Below are 19,214 nucleotides of genomic sequence, written 5' to 3' on the forward strand. Positions count from 1 at the left end.
TTACTCATTCTAGCAACTCTACATCCTTCCTGAAATGAGGCCTGCAGACCTGTATGCAGTAACCAAGGTGTGGCCTGATCATTGCCTTATACAAAGGGATAATCACTTCTTTTTCTCTGCTAGCAAAATTCCTATATATCATTGACAAAACTCCATGACCTGCTGCAGGGTTACTGCCACATTGGGTCTCTTGGGTTACTGCCACCCATATGCAGTACTTTGCATTTGTCAATGTTAAACTTCAGTTGCTACTTCTCAGACCATCTGCCTAACTTTTCTAGATCCTGTTGCAGTAGCATACAGTTTTTACTGTCATTAAAAACCAGGCTAGCCTTTCTATCATCTACAAACTTGGACATTAAGCCTGATATACCTTCATTGATATCATTGATAAATACACAAAACAACAATGGGCCCAGCACCGAACCCTGGGGGACTCCACTAATAACATTAGTCCACGTCTCCCACTCAACCATATCTTTATCCATTGCAGCAATTTGCCCTTAATGCCATACCGCTTCAATTTGTAAAGCAGTCTTCCATGTGCAACAGTATTATCAAAAGCTTTCCTGAAATCCAAGTATATGATAGTAAAATTATTTTTTTTGCATTCAGTTCCTTTGTGACCACATCATAGTATCCAATAAAATTGATCACACAAGACTTCCACTTAACAAACCTATGCTGTGTCTGAACTATTACTGCAGTCTTGTCTAGGCAATCCTGCATCATTTCTTTAACCAGTGACTCCATTATTTTCTCTGGAACAGAGGTTACACTAACAGGTCAGTAATAATTTGTGTCACCCTTTGAATACCCTTTGTGAATTGGGGATACATTTGCACATCTCCAGTCCATGGTGACCTCCCCTGAATTTAAGGATGCTCTCATAATTATGGCTAAGGGTTTGCTAACTTCCCTTGCTTCCTCCTTCAATATAACTGGATAGATTCCATCTGCCCCAGGTGCCGTTTTTATGTTTAACTTCAACAATTTCTCCTCCACTTTGCTCTCCATTATTACAAAATCATTTAGCTCCCTGTTTGATTTAGTAAACTTCTGTCCTCCCTTTTCTTACAGAATTCCTCATGTGTGAATGTAGATGCAAAATACTCATTCAGTTAATCAGCTATCTGAGCAGAATCATCAACAGTCGAACCACCAATATCAAGTGGAACAATCTGATTCAACCCCTTCCTTCTATAGTTTACATAAATTCATCGCGCAACACAGCGGCAACCCCCAAGGCAGAATGCGCTGGTCCCAAAGGAACTAGTAGTTGTTGGTGACTCTATTGTCAGGGAAACAGGAAACATGCTTTGTAAAAAGGATAGGTGGAACAGAACCAGGATATGTCTGCCAGGGGCAAAGGTTGATGGCGTTGTAGAGCGGATATCATCTTTTAAGGGCACAAAAGGTGATATAGTTGTACACGTTGGCACTAATGATATTAAGAGTAGGAGACCGGCAGAATTACTTAACAAGTACAGGTCACTGATGAAAAAAAGCCGTGAATTAGGATTCAATTTGAAAGTGTCTGCAATTCTGACCAGACACGATAGGAGGGAGTATATGATGAGAGCCCTGTCGATCAATTCGGCCCTGGAAAGATTGTGCAGGGCTCAAGGGGTAGAATTTTTTTCAGCCTGGTCTGTATTTGTTAACAGGAGAGACTGCTTCTACAGGGATGGGATACACTTAAATAGAAAGGGTGCAAGAATGTTTGCTGATGCTATCGAGGCAGTGTTAGGTGGGTTGGAAAACTGCTAGATTGGGGTGATACAAGGACTAATAGATTAACTGTAGCCACTGGCAGAGGAGAAAGTGATTCTTGCACTGCTTCTATTGGAATGAGCAGCAGCCTGGAAAATAAGATGCAGGATATTTCAGAGACTGCTGGGAATCATGGGGGTACAAGTAAACACATGGGTTGTGTTAGGGTGGCTAAGAGGAAGAGCAGGTGCATGTATACTTGCGTGTACACCAATGCTAGGAGTTTAGTTTTTTTTTTTTTTTTTTTTTTTTTTTTTAGGAGCATTAGCAACTAAGGCCATATTGCTCCGGGATATGCGGTGGTCATTCCCTGACCTTTCCGCTTCCTCCGTATTTGGTGGTGACGGGATCGAACCCCGGTCTAATCAAGAAGCGTATGCTACGCACTACTGCTCCTTCCCACCTGGCTACGGAGGCGCCAGGAGTTTAGTAAATAAATTTGATGAATTTGAGGTATTGCTCAAAACATCAAAGGCAGATATTGTTGGGATTTCAGAGACGTGGTGTCACACAGATATAAGGAATGCAGAACCGGAATTTGGGGAGTACAATGTCTACAGAAAGGATAGACAGGATAGGAAGGGAGGAGGGGTTATGCTATTAGTTAAGAAACACATAAAATCCAAGGAAGTGAAGCCAGTTGACATCGCTGGACAGTGCAGTGTCGAGTCAGTTTGGTGTGACATAAGCATTGGGAGATCAAAATTGAGAGTAGGCATAATGACTCTGCTGAGTATAATAAGAAACTGTACAGAGAAATAGAGTGGGCCAGTAAATCAGAGAGTCTTATAATGGGGGATTTTAATTTCCCAGATATTGACTGGAATTTGGGGCTGGTCACTCACACACTAGCAAGGCTTTTGTGGATTTATTGGATGATTGTTTTCTACATCAGCATGTTCGGGAGGCAACTAGAGGGAGTAATACTCTTGATTTGATTATCAGTAGTGATTCTTCATGCATTAAGAATCTGCAGATAAATGAACCACTAGGTGGCAGTGATCACAGTGTTCTGAAGTGGGAGTTACTCAAAGAGGTAACTGGTACAGAAACTGGCTAGAAAAATTCCTGTATATCATTGACAAGACACCATGAGCTACTCTTGCAACTCGTCTGCACTGCTCAGAGAACTTCATATCTGCCTGCACAATTACCCCCAGGTCCTTTTCATTCTCCACCACTGTCAGTGTAGTACCACAGAGTTGATACATTGCTCTGGGGTTACTGTTACCCATATGTAGTACTTTACATTTGTCAATGTTAAACTTCATTTGCCACCTCTCAGCCCATCTGTTCAACCTTTCCAGATCCTGTTGCAGCAGCATAGCGTCAGTAGTGTCCTTAACGACCCTGCCAACCTTTGTATCATCTGCAAATCTCCCATTATAAGACTCTCTGATTTACTGGCCCACTCTATTTCCCTGTACAATATATTATTATACTCATCAGAGTCATTAGGCCTATAGCACACTCCTACTCTCAATTTTGATTTCCCTATGCTTATGTCACACCAAACTGACTCGACACTGCCCTGTCCATCGATGTCAACTGGCTTCACTTCCTTTGTTAACAGGAGAGATTGCAGTACTTGTTAACAGGAGAGATTGCTTCTACAGGGATGGGATACACTTAAATAGAAAGGGTGCAAGAATTTTTGCTGATGCTGTCGAGGCAGTGTTAGGTGGGTCGGAAAACTGCTAGTTGGGGGGGAGATACAAGGACTAATAGATTAACAGTAGCCAGTGGCAGAGGTGGAAGTGATTCTTGCACTGCTTCTATTGAAATGAGCAGAAGTCGGAAAAACAAGATGCAGGATATTTCAGAGACTGCTGGTAGTCATTGCGTTACAAGTAAACACATGGGTTGTGTTAGGGTAGCTAAGAATAGAAACAGGTGCATATATACCTGCTACCATTAGGCGTAACTACCTAATTAAGGTAACTACCATTAGGCGTAAAGGGAAGGGTTATTGCTTTCATAAAGGTGACTATGGTGGACTGAGACAGTATTTAAATTCTATACAGTGGGATCAACTGATAATGTTACCAACAGCAAATTCAAAATGGGAAGCATTCAAAGAACTTATCTTGGAAACTACTAGGCTTTACATACCAACTAAGAAATATTGTTCAAGGTTTAGGCCTGAATGGATGTCAGATGAACTAATGAGGCATATGGCAGAGAAGAAAAATGCATGGGATACATACAAATTAACACGTGACACAGAAGCCTTTGATAGATACAAGTTGATCTGTAACCAAGTTACAAAAGAGGTTAGGCAGGCGAAGGCAGATTACGAGAAATCCTTGGCAAGGGATGCGAAGAAAAACAGCAAAGAGTTCTTTACTTATGTAAACTCTAGAAGGAAGGGGATGAATCAGATTGGCCCACTTGATATCGATGGGTCAACTGTTGATGATCCTGCTCAGGTAGCTAACAAACTAAATGAATATTTTGCATCGACATTCACACATGAGGAGTTATTCAGCGAGGGGAATGCCAGAGGTGTATTCAACTCTGGCAGTAAGCTAGAGAATCTTGTAATAACTGAGAGTAAAGTGGAGGAGAGTAAAACACAAGAAAGGCACCTGGGGTGGATTGGATCTATCCAGTTATATTAAAGGAGGCAGCAAAGGAAATAAGCAAATCCTTAGCCATAATTATGAGAGCTTCCTTGGACTGAGGGGAGGTACCCATGGACTGGAGATGTGTGGAAATGTGACCCCAATTCACAAAGGAGGATCAAAGGCTGACACAAGTAATTATAGACATGTGAGTTTAACTTCTGTTCCCGGAAAATTAATGGAGGCAGTGGTTAAAGAAGCACTGCAGGATCATCTAGAAAAGACTTCAGTTATAGCTCGGACACAGCATGGTTTTGTTAAGGGGAAGTCTTGCCTGACCAATTTGATTGGATACTATGATGCAGTCACAAAAGAACTGGATGCAGGGAATAACTTTGATATTATATACTTGGATCTTATAAAGGCTTTTTATACTGTTGCACAAGGGAAGACTGCTGCACAAATTGGAGCAGTGTGGCATTGGAGGCAAATTGCTGCTATGGATAAAGGGGTGGTTGAGGGGGAGAAGACAGAGAGTGGTAATCAATGGACACTGCTCATCGTGGATGTTATTAGTGGAGTCCCTCAGGGTTCAGTATTGGGTCCATTATTGTTTTCTGTATTTATAAATGATATTGATGATGGTATATCAAGCTTAATGTCCAAGTTTGCAGACGATACAAAGGTTGGCAGGGTTGTCAAGGACACTACTGACACTATGCTGCTGCAACAGGATCTGGAAAGGTTGAGCAGATGGGCTGAGAGGTGGCAAATGAAGTTTAACATTGACAAATGTAAAGTACTACATATGGGAAACAGCAACCTCAGAGCAAAGGATCAACTCCATGGTACTACACTGACACTGGTAGAGAATGAAAGAGACCTGGGGGTGGTTGTGCAGGCAGATATGAAATTCTCTGAGCAGTGCAGATGGGCAGCAAGAGTAGCTCATGGTGTATTGTCAATGATATATAGGAATTTTTCTAGCAGGGATAAGGAGGTGATTATTCCCTTGTATAAGGCAATGGTCAGGCCACACCTAGAGTACTGTATACAGGCCTGGAGGCCTCATTTCAAGAAGGATGTGGAGCTGCTGGAATGAGTACAGAGAAGGGCAACAAGATTAGTGAATGGATCAAAGGGGTGCTCTTACGAAGAAAGGCTTAAGTTTTGCGAATTACAATGTCTGGAGACTAGGCACCAGCGAGGTGATCTGATAGAGGTGTACAAAGCCTTGAATGGTTTGAGCATGCTCAGTGCTGATGGGATTCTTTCTCTTGCTCAGAATAATCACCTGAGAGGGCATAAATTCAAATTGAGGAAAGACAGATGTAGGATAGATGTGCCGAAATTTGCCTTTAGCCAGCAGGTGTTTGGTAGGTGGAACAGACTTCCATTCCTTGTCGTGGAAGTTGATAGCCTAAATAAGTTTAAGGCTCAGCTGGACAGGTATTTCGAATGAACAGAGGGGTGAAGTGGAAGTGGTTATTTTTTATTTATTTATTTTACTTTATTTTTTTTTTTGGCTGATGCTGCATAAGCTTGCTTTCTTGCATCAAATGCCTCTACTAATGCTAATGCTAATGGTAAATAAAGTACTGCTCCTAAAAACCAAACAATAACAATAATAACATAAATAAAGAAGTCTGTTGTTTTTCTTTGCATCATTTGCCAAGGATTTTTCGTAATCAGCCTTCGCTTGCCTAACCTCCTTTGTGACTTGATTACAGACTATCTTATATCTGCCATAGGCTTCTGTGTCACCTGCTAATTTATATGCATCCCATGCATTTTTGTTCTCTGCCACAAGCCTCATTACTTCATCTAACATCCATTTAGTCTTAAATCTTGAACCGTATTTCTTAGTTGGTATGAAAAGCCTAGTAGCTTCCAGGATTAATTCTCTGAAGGCTTTCCAGGGACTTCTAGTGATTTACATATTTATACGTTGAATGCAAGCATTTGATTGTAATGTAAATGGAAAATGAATAGGGCTCCCAATCCCTAAAACATATAGATATTAGACTTTATTGTATATTCAGTGTAAGTAGATCTAGGAAGTGTAGCACCACAAAGTCATAGTTATTCATCTCTCTCTCTCTCTCTCTCTCTCTCTCTTCTCTCTCTCTCTCGGATAGAATGATTTATACTTTGTAATTAATTATTGTGTATATTTTGTTATGTTGTAGGATGGTTTTGTGAACTGTGTGAAGCAAAAGTGTTCTCCTGTATACTGTGCAAATGCCATTGTATCACCTGATAAATGCTGCCCTGAGTGTCCACCATCATGTTCAGTGAATGGAGTCGTCTTTTCAGAGGGAGATATCTGGCCTGATTCTGAAGATGAATGTCAAGAATGCACATGTATAGTTAGTAATCTGCTTCATTAGAAAATTGATTTTAATAATATTGAATTTCATTCTCATTAAGAAAACTCATAATTCACACTTCTAAATAATTAAAGAACAATACATTTTTCATATTAATCTTAAGTATCTCTGCATAACTGTATCAAAATATTTACTAATTTATGATGCTTACATCCAGTTATTTTCTGACTATCATAAAATATCTTATAAGACTGAAGGGGAAATCAGGTATGATTTCTTCCTTAACAAAGCTATGTTGTGATTCCCTTATAATTTCATTCCTGTCCAAAAGATCCAGTATTATATCATTAATTTTGTTGTCAACAGTCCTTATCTAATCAATGTGGATTGTTAGCAAAAAAACTGCTGTGGCAGTATAACAATTCAGGTAATGGATTTCCCCCAGAGAGCATTATTAATACTATTTAACCATCCTACAGGTTGTGTGAATGCATCATTTTGTATATAGGGTGCCTCCATAGCCAGGTGGGCAGGAGCAGCAGTGCGTAGCACACGCTTCTTGATTAGACTGGGGTTTGAGCCCGTGACCACCAAGTACGGAGGATGTGGAAAGATCAGGGAATGACCACCGCATATCCCCGGAGCAGTATGGCCTTAGTTGCTAATGCTCCTAAAAACAAAATAACAAACAAACAATTTTGTATATAGCTATGACTGCATAATTTTCCCTGGCATAGAAGTCAGACCCCTTGACATGGGCACCTGTATGTGGTGAGAGAACTTTCCAGTGATGTTACTAGTGCTCAAGATTAGCATCACTGGGACCCAGTGATGGTTACCACCATACAAATCTGGCATTCCAGGTTACCACCATACAAATCTGGCATTCCAGGTTACCACCATACAAATCTGGCATTTTTGCCATGAACCGCAACTTGTGGAAACCTAAAAAGGGGAGCTTGTAGTTGAGGGGTTAGGCTTCAACACCCCACTTTGGTTCCTGCGTTGACAAGTTGGGTTGTCATGGGATGGCTTGCCCAGGATCAATCAGCTGGAGGGTTCACTTACAAGGGTCAACCATTCCCTACTCTCACGGTCTGAGAGATATTCGGGCTGGCATAGGTGTGGATATGGTATTTGGGTAGCCCTGGTGTCCCATGGAAATGGGCATCCTATTTGGGCTCTGTGGTGGGTGGGCAGCTGAGACACTGAACCATATAGAAACACTCATGAATCCTGATAATCAAAGTTTTTCTTCTGGGACCCCAACATGGTCCTACTAGATAGTAATATAGTTGATAATAGCATTGTCAGTATAGCAAAATGACCCAGAACAGAAGAAACAGTAGGACCTATACCACTCTTCCTGATAATTCATTCCACTACAGAAAAATCAGTAGGGAATATGTTGCCCTTCTAATTCTAAAGGGCAACATCTTCCCTGAAATCAGTGAAATGGCTACAGTGAAATTTTGATATTTTAATAGAAACTAAAAATTAACTGCATTCAAAATAGCTTCTTTGAGCCACCTCTGTTGGAAAATACTGATTACAGTTACTCCTTGTAAGACACTAAATTCAACTCATGACATGATCTCCAAGTGAAATCTAATGGAAGTGTCATATGAGGAAATCTGTTCTAAAAAAGGAGTGATAGCTGTAAAGAGAATATATGTACCTTGGGATGAGAATCTGGTACACACTAGAAACTGCATAATTCCCCTGGCATAGAAGCCTCATCTTTACTTTCAACTTACCAATATCTCCTAATTAAGTGACAGCTGGGTATCTGCATTGCCCAGTAAGTCCACATGTGCCAACTCCCTTAAGATGCTTCAAGTGTCAAAATTATGGGCACTTGCAAATGGCTCATCTTGTTGCCGTTGCATGTGATTGACGTGTTGCAACGGATCATGAAAGAAATTGTGAGATATTTAGCTACGAGTATGCATACAAAAGCCCAAGGCAGAGCTGACATATCCTATCCGGAGGTAAGGAAAGCAGTGAAGCCAATAAATAGCAACAAGATTGTATATGTTGGGAAAGTTGCAGGGAAACATTCATTGAGATGCAAACTAATATGACTGTTCCACCAAGAGGGTCATTCACTCCCATTGCACACTATTTATAGAGCTCAGAAAAACAAACTGAAAACACAGTCAGCTGCAACTCCATTATCCATACCTCCTAGTACTCCACCACTACCCAAACAGAGTGGTAAAGAAAAGCAAAAAAACTGGAGGGGCCACTTGCAATACAAGAAATAATGGATGTAGAGGTTAAGGAGGTATCAGATGACTCGGTCCGTGTACTCTTTCCAGAAGAAGCAAAAATAGACACTGGCCAGCACCCTTTCTTTTCAAAGAAGAATAAACCAAGGACTGAAAAAACATAGCCTTCTGCCTTTGGAAGCTAACAGAAGGATCCAATAAATCTAAATAATGGCCATATTCAAATTCATGCAATGGAATTGCTGTGGATTCCATCAATATAGTGATGACATCAAGTCCTTCCTATGTAAGCATTAGTCAACTTATTTTTGCTTACAGGAGACATATTTAAAGGTAAATGAACACCCTTATTTGTGCAACTGTATCATCATTCAGAAAGGCAGAGCTGGGGATGGACCCATCTGTGGAGGATTCACAATCCTTGTGGATAACCATATCCCTTTTCAATCTATGCTTCTTGCCACTATCATAAAGGTAGCAACAGTTTGTTTAACAGTAGAGTTCCTCTTAACTATTTGCTCTGTCTTTTTGCTGCCTCCCCCTTTTTTGCTATTAGGGGATTTTAATGGACATAATAGACTGTGGGATAGTGCTAACATCAATGGAAGAGGTCAGACTATCAACCACCTGCTTGAAAACAATGACCCAACCCATCTAAATGTTGGTTCTAACATCTTCTTCTACATGCCTTCCTGCACATTTCCTGCCAGTGATCTCTCCATTTGCCCTCTACTCTCCTCTGTGTACATGGGATATTGAAGAAACCCTTTACAGTAGTAATCAGTTCCCAGTGATATCCATGCTTTGCAGTGGGAAGCCATGCTATCCATTGAAAATACCACATTGGAAGATCGATTTCGCTGACTGGAATGCTTTCAAACATCTGGTAATGTTTCATGCCATCACTGTCAGCCAGGAGCCAATCAATGACACAGTTAAGTACTGCCATCAACTCCATCCCTGCCAATGGAATGATGAGCTCTGATGGTGTCCTTCATTTCATGGTGAGGGCTCTAAGTTAATACATTACAGATAGCTTGTCAATGTCTACAATGCTATCCTCAACCAAAGCCTATTCGGCCAGCTATCAGAATACATCGTAATTTAGGGAATGAAGATAAATCTTCTCACTGAGACAATTCCAGACTGAGATCTATCCATCTCTGGATGGTATCTCCATAACTGTAGCTGAACAGCACACTGATTTAGGAGTTTTTTTCAACTAAAAACTCACATTCAGTAATCACCTTGATATCATCACAGCATGAGTGCATAAACTGAAATGGAATGCAAAGCAGCATCTGTTGCACGTTTGCATAACAAAGCATTATATCGACACCATCTCCACTCTTTATGAGCCATGAGGATCTGTTACCCCATTACTCTGAAGCACCAGTTTTCACAGGATTTTTGACTATTGAGATGGGCTACATTCGAGCACTGGGTCCAAGCTAGTTGTAGCACCAATGATCTCACACTTGCAATAACCATTTCCAGATAGCCAATGAGAATGGGAGACATCAGACTAATAGCTACTGTAAAACTACTTGCTGATATGACTGTCATTCCCCAGGTGTGGGATTTCTGTCACTAGAGGATCCCCATCTACAGCCTAAATGCTATCCTGTTCCTGTATTACATTAAACACTAACAGAATGTCACATTAAACACTTCTCAGAATGTCACATTAAACACTAACAGTGTATCACAGGCAGGTTCATCCTGATTCAGATGCTTAGCCTGATCCAACAACATCTAATACTTTGATTTTGTGAGATTCTCCAAAGAACCAGGTTATCAAAAAAGGATCTCCAGTGAACTCAATTATGAAGCTCATCAATGAAATCTAATCCTTTTGACACCATTGTATTGATGCCCTTTTACCTACAGTAACTTGTCACCTCACAAGTGAAGAAAGTACAGAACTTCAGTGAATGTTGCATGCTGCAAATATAATACCTTCTGTAATTATGTAATGTAATATATAAATAGTTTTTGTAAATAGAAAATATAAATACAGTGATTAAGTATCATCTTACTGTCATTCAACTTCATATTATGTGTTTGTTTTTTGTTGTTTAAATAATTTGTGTTAACCACTGGGCATGTTTATTTGGGCAACGTTGAGTGCTATTGCTGTGTTTTCTTTTGAATAGTCTATGTAAAGATAGAAACATGCAATAAAGGATTTTAATAATAAGCACTGATAAAATAAAAATTAAAGTAGGAGTACACACAGAGTCCTGAGCAGGATATCATCATTCTTGGTGATTCCCTTCTACTTCTCTCTCTCTCTCTCTCTCAGGGTAACTAAGAAATTTTTTTTGGCTGGTGCAGCATAAGCCTCAGGCTTCCTTGGCTAATAATAAGTATTAGAATTAGCATTAGTTGAGGCATATGATGCAAGGAAGCAAATTTATATTGCATCACCAAAAAAAAAAAAAAAAAAAACTTCCCATTTCACCCATCCGGTCACTCCAAATGTTTGTCTAGTTCAGCCTTAAATTTATTTAAGCTATCAACTCCCACAGCAACAGATGGAAGTCTGTTCCAGCAGTCAGCTACCCACTGGCTAAAGGCAAACTTCCACACATCTGTAATAATAATAACTAACACCGAGCTAGAAGATATCATGCGATTGGACCAACACAAAGCTAGATATCATGCTAAAAACAAAGTCAATGATGACCAAGAGCCGCCAACACCACCCGAAGTCAGCAGTGGAGAGACTAACAATAGCTCGGAAAGAGGGAAGAAGAGGTCTGATAGACATGATAGAACAGCAAAAAACAGCGATAGTTAACCTGAGGGATTACTTCGAGAACAACATAGCACCACTCCATCAAGCCATAAGGAAGATAGATAAGTGGTATACCCCACTCAACCTAAGCGAGGAAACCCCTCCCGCCCATGCAGTACAAGAAACAAAGTTAGAAAGATGGGCAAAGAAGACACTACAATGACCTCCATCAAGATCATATCGATAACAATGCTTCCAGTGTATGGCTCACAAGGGGGAAGCTCTTCCCAGAGACTGAAGGATTCATGCTGGCCATCCAAGACCAGGTAATCAACACCAGAAACTATAGAAAATACATCGCAAAGGAGCCCAGAATGTCAGATGACACATGTCGACGATGCCACCTGGCCTCAGAAACGATCCAACACATCACCACGGGTTGCAAGGTGATCACCCAGACTGAGTACACTCATAGACATAACCAGGTAGCCAGGATAATACATCAGAAGCTAGTGAGGAAATACCAGTTGACCAAAGAAAGTGTACCATACTACAAGTATGAACTCCTGGCAGTACTAGAGACCCGAACCCACAAGCTGTACTGGGACTGCACCATAATAATGGATAAGACCATCCCACACAACAGACGACATAATCGTTGTAGACAAGATGGAAAAGGCTACCTACCTGATTGACATAGTGGTGCCCAACACTAGCAATGTCCAGAAAACCCATGAGGAAAAAATTTGCAATGGAAATTTGCAAAGGAAGTACACAAACTTGAGACATGAAGTCAAGGAGATGTGGCATATGCAAGAAGTATCGACCATCCCGATCATTGTGCCAATTACCAGTATGGTGCCAAAGACTACATAGCAACCTAGCAGCAATAGGTCTCCCAGAGAATACCTACAACGAACTCCAGAAAGTCGCAATCCTGAACATCTGTAGGATAGTCAGAGATTTCCTCAACAAACAATAACACCAGACATTACAACCACCCTGTATACTTGGTAGCAGTACCCATCACGGAGTGCAATCCCCCAATCAGGGTGAAATAATATAAGAGCAACAACATAATAATAATAATAGCTGCAGAGTGGTAAAGATATTGAAGCCATGGCAGAGGGAGAAGCCTATAAATACTTGGGGATGATGCAGGCTCAGCAGTTACAACACAAGGAAATTAAGGCCTGCCTGACCGAAAAATACCATCAGAGTCTCAGAAGCCTGCTGAAAGCAAAGCTGAATGGAGGGAACACAGTTAAAGACATAAACATGCAGTCCCAGTGCTAACATACTCCTTTGGGGTCATAGATTGGACTAACACCGAGCTGGAGAATATCATGAGAAAGACAAGGACAATGATGACCAAGAGCCACCAACACCACCACCACCACCCGAAATCTGCTGTGGAGAGACTGACAATTGCCTGGGTAGAAGGAGGAAGGGGCCTGATAGACCTCATTGAGCAACAGAAGACAGCGATAGTTAACCTGAAGGATTACTGAACGATAGTTAACCAGAAACACACAGCAGCACTCCACCAGGCCATAAGGAAGATAGACAAGTGGTATACCCCACTCAACCTAAGCAAGGAGTTCCCCCCAACAGGCGCCTCTTAGCCAGGTAGGAAGGAGCAGCAGTGCATAGCACACGCTTCTTGATTAGACCGGGGTTCAAGCCCGTCACCACCAAATATGGAAGATGCGGAAAGGTCGGGGAATGACCACCGCATATCCTGGAGCAATATGGCCTTGGTTGCTAATGCTCCTAAAAACCAAATAACAAACCAACAAACAAATCCCCCCCCAACTAGGAAGTACAAACAAAGCTAGAAAGATGGGCAGAGAAGACACTACATGGCAGACACTACAATGATCTCCATCAGGCTCACATAGATAAAATTGCTTCCAATGCATGGCTCACAAGCAGGATGCTCTTCCCCGAGACTGAAGGATTCATGCTCGCCATCCAAGACCAGGTAATCAACACCAGGAACTATAGAAAATACATCGCCAAGGAGCCTGGAGTGTTAGATGACACATGTCGACGATGCCACCTGGCCTCAGAAACGATCCAACACATCACTGCAGGATGCAAGATGATCACCCAGACTGAGTACACTCATAGACACGACCAGGTAGCCAGGATAATACATCAGAAGCTAGCAAGGAAATACCAGTTGATTGAAGAAAGTGTACCGTAGTACAAGTACAAACCCCAGGCAGTACTAGAGATCCCAACCCACAAGCTGTACTGGGGTCGTGCCATAATAACGGATAAGACCATCCCGCACAACAGACCGGACATAACCCTTGTGGACAAGAAGGAAAAGGCTACCTATCTGATTGACATAGTGGTACCCAACACTGGCAACCTGCAGAAAACCCATGGGGAAAAAATCAGGAAGTACACAAACCTAAGACAGGAGATCAAAGAGATGTGGCATATGCAACAAGTAACGACCATCCCAATCATCATGTCAACCACAGGTATGGTGCCAAAAACTCTACATAACAGCCTAGCAGCAATAGGTCTCCCAGCGAACACCTACAAGGAACTCCAGAAAGTCGCAATCCTGAACACCTGTAGTATTGTCAGAGAGTCCCTCGACCAATGGTAACATCAGACATAACAACAACCACTCCGTATAGTTGGTAGCAATACCCATCACGAGGTGGAACCCCCAATCAGGAAGAAATAATATAAGCGCAGCAATAATAATAATAATAATAGGCCTAATGACTGTGAAGAGTATAATGAACAATTATAAGACAAATACAGTGGTCCAGTAAATCAGAAAGTCTTATAATAGGGTAATTTAACTTTCCAGATATTGACTGTAACTTGTGATTTGATCACTCGCATAGCAGTACAAGTTTTGTGTATTTAGAGAGGCAACAAGGGCAAGTAATACTCTCAATCTGATTATCAGCAGTGACTCTTCATGCACTAAGAATCTCCAGATAAAGGAACCACTAGGTACCAGTGAACACAATGTACTGATGTGTGATTTACTTAAAGATGAAACTATTATTGAGGGTAAAGGGAAGGGCTTCTGCCTTTGTAAAGGTAACTACAGTGGTCTCAGACAGTTTTTAAATTGTATACAGGGACCAACTTACGATGTTACAAATAACAATTTTCAAGTGGGAACCATTCTGGAAAGTAATCATAGAAATTACTGGGCTTTTCATAACAACTGACAAATACTGTTCAAGGCTTAGACCTAAATGGATATCAGATGAACTGATGAGACTTTTGGCAGAGGAAAAAAATGCACGAAATATATATAACTTATCAGGTAATACAGAACCCTATGGAAGATATAAACTAGTCTGCAATCAAGTCACAAAGGATTCTAGGTAAGCTAATTTAAAGTATGAGATATTGCTCGTAAAGAATACAAAGAAAAGCAGTAATGACGTCTTTATGTATATAAATACTAGAAGGAAGGGAATAAATCAGATTGGCCCACCTGATATGAATGGTTTAACTGTTGATGATCTTGCTTATGTTCCTGACAAACTAAATCGGTATTTAATATCTACATTCACATATTAAGAATTCTTTAGGGAATTGATTCCAGAAGTTTATCGTATTCTAACAAGGAGGTAAATGATTTTGTGATAACTGAGAGTAAAGTGGAAGAGAATTTGTTGAAACTAAGCATAAGAAAGTTGCAGATGGGATCTATCCAATTATATTAAAAGAAGCATTAAAATAGGTAAGCAAACTTGTAGTCATGATTATGAGAGCATTTCTGGATTCAGAAGAGATTCCTGTGGACTGGAGATATGTGAATGTATCCCCAAATCACAAAGGGGGGTCAAAAGTAATACTGGCCTGTTAGCTTGACTTCTCTTCCAGAGAGAACAGTTGAATCACTGTTAAAAAAGTAATGCAAGACCAAATAGATATTTATACTGCAGTCCCAACATGGATTTATTAAACACCATTCTTGTCTGACCAATATGATTGGATACTGATGCTATGACACAGTAACATCAGAAGTGGATACGAAAAATAATTTTGACATCAGTATACTTGGATTTCAGAAAAGCTTTTAATATAGTTCACATAAAAGACTGCTGTATAAATTGGAGCAGTGTAGTATTAAGGGCAAGTTACTGCTATGGATAAAGAGGGAGATTACAGATATTGGTTAACAATGGATGCTGCTCTTCATGGACTAATTTTTTAGTGAGTCTCCCGTGGTTCACTGCTGTTTTTTTTTGCTTTCTGTATTTATTAATAATATTGATGAAGGTATGTTAGACTTAATGTCTAAGTTTGCAGATGATACACAGGTTGGAAGGATGAGTAATGATAATAATCAAGGTGTACTACTGAAACAAGATCTAGAAAAATAGGGGCAGATGGGCTCAGAAATGGCAGTTGAAGTTTAACTTTGAGTAGTAGTAGTAGTAGTAGCAATCTCATATTAATGTGTTAACTGTGTGGTACTACATTCAGAATAGTGGAAAATCAAAAATACATGGAGGTAATTGTGCAGTCAGATGTAGCATTCTCTGAGGAATGCAGACTGGCCACCAGGACAGATCATGGGGTTTTAGCATTAATATTTTAGCATTAGTTGAGGCATATGATGCAAGAAAGCAAGCTTATAGAGCATCAGCCAAAAAAAAAAAAAAAATATATATATATATATATATATATATGTATATATAATAAAAAATTAATAAAAATAAAAAAAAAAACCTTCCCATTTCACCCATCTGATCACTCCAAATGTTTGCCTAGTTCAGCTTTAAATTTATTTAAGCTACCAACTTCCACAACAACAGATGGAAGTCTGTTCTAGCAATGAACTACCCGTTGGCTAAAGGCAAACTTCCACACATCTATTCTACAACTGTCTTTCCTCAATTTGAATCTGTGCCCCCTCAGGTTCTTAATATGAGCAAGCAGAAGTATCCCATCAACATTGAGTCTGCTCAAACCATTCAGGGCCTTGTACAACTCAATCAGATCACCTCGCAGTTGCCTAGTCTCCAGGTGCTGCAACTTACAGAATTTAAGCCTCTCCTTTGTTCCTCTCACCAATCTTGTTGCCCCTCTCTGTACTCGTTTAGCAACTCTACATCCTTCCTAAAATGAGGCCTCCAGACCTGTATGCAGTACTTAAGCTGTGGCCTGACCATTGCCTTATACAAAGGTATAATCACCTCCTTGTCTCTGCAAGTAAAATTCCTATATATCATTGACAAAACTCCATGACCTGCTCTGGCAACCCGTCTGCACTGCTCAGAGAACTTCATATCCGATTGCACAATTACCGCATATCTTTTTCATTCTCCACTTCTCTGAGTGTAGTACCACACAGTTGGTACATTTCTCTTAGGTTACTGCTACCCATAAGCAGTACTTTGCATCAGTCAATATTAAACTTCAATTGCCATTTGTCAGCCCATCTACCTAATGTTTTAGATCCTGTTACAGTAGCATACTGTCTTTACTGTTATTAACAACCCTGTGAACCTTTGTATCATCTAAACTTGGACATTAAGCTTGATTTACCTACATCGATATCACTGATAAATACACAAAACAACAATGGGCCCATCACTGAACCCTGGGGGACTCCACTAATAACATTAGCCCACATAGAGCAGTGTCCATTTATTACCACTCTCTGCTGTCTCCCACTCAACCATCTCTTTATCCATTGCAGCAACTTGCCCTTAATGCCATACCACTCCAATTTGCACAAGAGTCTTCCATGTGCAACAGTATCAAAAGCTTCCCTGAAATCCAAGTATATGATATAAAATTAATTTTTTTGCATCCAGTTCTTGTGTGACCACATCGTAGTATCCAATCAAATTGATCAGACTAGACATCTTGTCTACATGATCCTGAATCACTTCTTTAACCAGTGACTCCATTATTTTCCCCATAACAGAAGTTAAACTAACAGGTGTATAATTATTTGCATCACCCTTTGAACCCCTTTTGTGAATTGGGGATACATTTGCTCCAGTCTATGGGGACGTGCCCTAAATCTAAGCATGCCCTCATAATTATGGCGACTAACGGTTTGCTAACTTCCTTCACTGCCTCCTTCAATATAACTGGATAGATTCTATCTGCCCAGGTGCCCTTTTTTATATTCATGAAATGTTTGCAGACCTCCTGTCTAGAGAGGTCTGCAAACATTTCACATTTTGCGAATTTTTTAGACTGTGATGCGTTGGAGAATCTCCTCCTTCAGTTCTCCAGCAAGCCACAACACTCTGGCTAATCTGTGAGCATTTCTTTGCTGCTCTAGTCTGGGTCATGATTCTGTTTAAGTACAATTTACAATTAAATTAACAATGAAATTTAATAAGATTAATAAATTTTGCTGATTAACTGATAACACTATACTATACTAAGCTTTTGTCAATGATAAATAGGTATTTTGCTATCAGGGATAAGTAGGTGATTATCCTATTGTATAAAGGCGATGGTTAGGCTGTGTCTTGAGTACTGTATACAGGCCTGGAGACCTCATTTTAGGAAGTACATCGATCTGTTGGGACAGATGAAGAGAAGAGCAATGAAAGTAGAGGGAGGGACTAAAGGGTGCTCTTACCAAGAATGGTTTCAGTTGTGAAAATTGCAATGTCTGGGGACTACTCACTTGCAAGGTGATCTGATTGTTGTGTTTATGGCTTTGAATGGATTGAATGTGCTCAGTGCTGATGGTATTCTTCCTCTTGCTCAGACTACATACATGAAGGGACATAAATTCAAATTGAGGAAGGATGATTTCAGGATAGTTGTGTTGAAGTATTCCTTCAACCAGCAGGTAGTTGATTGTTTTAACAACTATTGTTGTGAATGTCAGTAGGTTGAATAAATTCAAGGAAGAATTAGTGGAACTGTTGGAGGGGATGGACAGGTGATTTGGGAGATTTTTTGTATTTTTTTCCCAGCTGATGCTATATAGGCTTACTTTCCTACATCATTTGCTGCTTCTAATACTAATGCCGAATTGATGCATTATTATATCCTTTATATTAGGCAAACTTTATTTTCATCTCTTAGAATTTGTTAATCTCATTTAGGCTGGATTCTGAGCTAAAAAACAACCCATCTCAGGAAGCCTGTTTGTGTTTTTTGCACTTGCGTGATTGATTGTAGTTAGTGACAGTTTTGTTGATTGAATTCATGGATCATAGCAGTCAGTAACAGCTTTGATAATTGGATTCAGGGATCAAAAGTTTGGATCTAAACATAAAACAACACATCCTTGAAGTTGGTTTACTCAAAGACCAACCAACTTAGCCATAAAGTCAAAAGAAACAGTCAGTTTTCACTATCTTTTGTTTTTAATATCAATGTAGTTATAAAGATGATTTGTATTAACTTAGTACATTATATTATAGAATGTATGTTTTTGCATATCATTTCAGTTAACTTTAAATTAGGTTATTAGTTCTGTGATCACTATTCAGCAAACTCAGTATATGCAATTGTGCAGTCATAAAATATATTTTTTTTTTAAATTTTAGTATGCAAATTCATTAAGTGTGTACAAATAAGTAAATTTAAAGCAAGTTTATTC

The 19,214-nt window shown here is 40.0% G+C and overlaps 1 protein-coding gene across 4 annotated transcripts in view; it reads left to right on the plus strand.

The window, feature by feature from the left end:
- Positions 1-19,214, plus strand: part of LOC150080448 (kielin/chordin-like protein) — a 1,054,752-nt gene that overhangs the window by 657,194 nt on the left and 378,344 nt on the right. For all 4 annotated transcript variants that reach the window (XR_016547392.1, XM_090381408.1, XM_090381409.1 and 1 more), the window contains one exon: positions 6,527-6,706. Coding sequence is in view for 3 of the 4 variants with exons in the window: in XM_090381408.1 (XP_090237534.1) it covers positions 6,527-6,706 (180 nt within the window). In the remaining variant the exon portion in view is untranslated. The remainder of the gene's footprint in view (positions 1-6,526; positions 6,707-19,214) is intronic.

The sequence above is a fragment of the Mastigoproctus giganteus genome, chromosome 9 (assembly GCF_048544385.1).
Source record: "Mastigoproctus giganteus isolate SK-2022 chromosome 9, ASM4854438v1, whole genome shotgun sequence".
Classification (NCBI taxonomy): Eukaryota; Metazoa; Arthropoda; class Arachnida; order Uropygi; family Thelyphonidae; genus Mastigoproctus; species Mastigoproctus giganteus.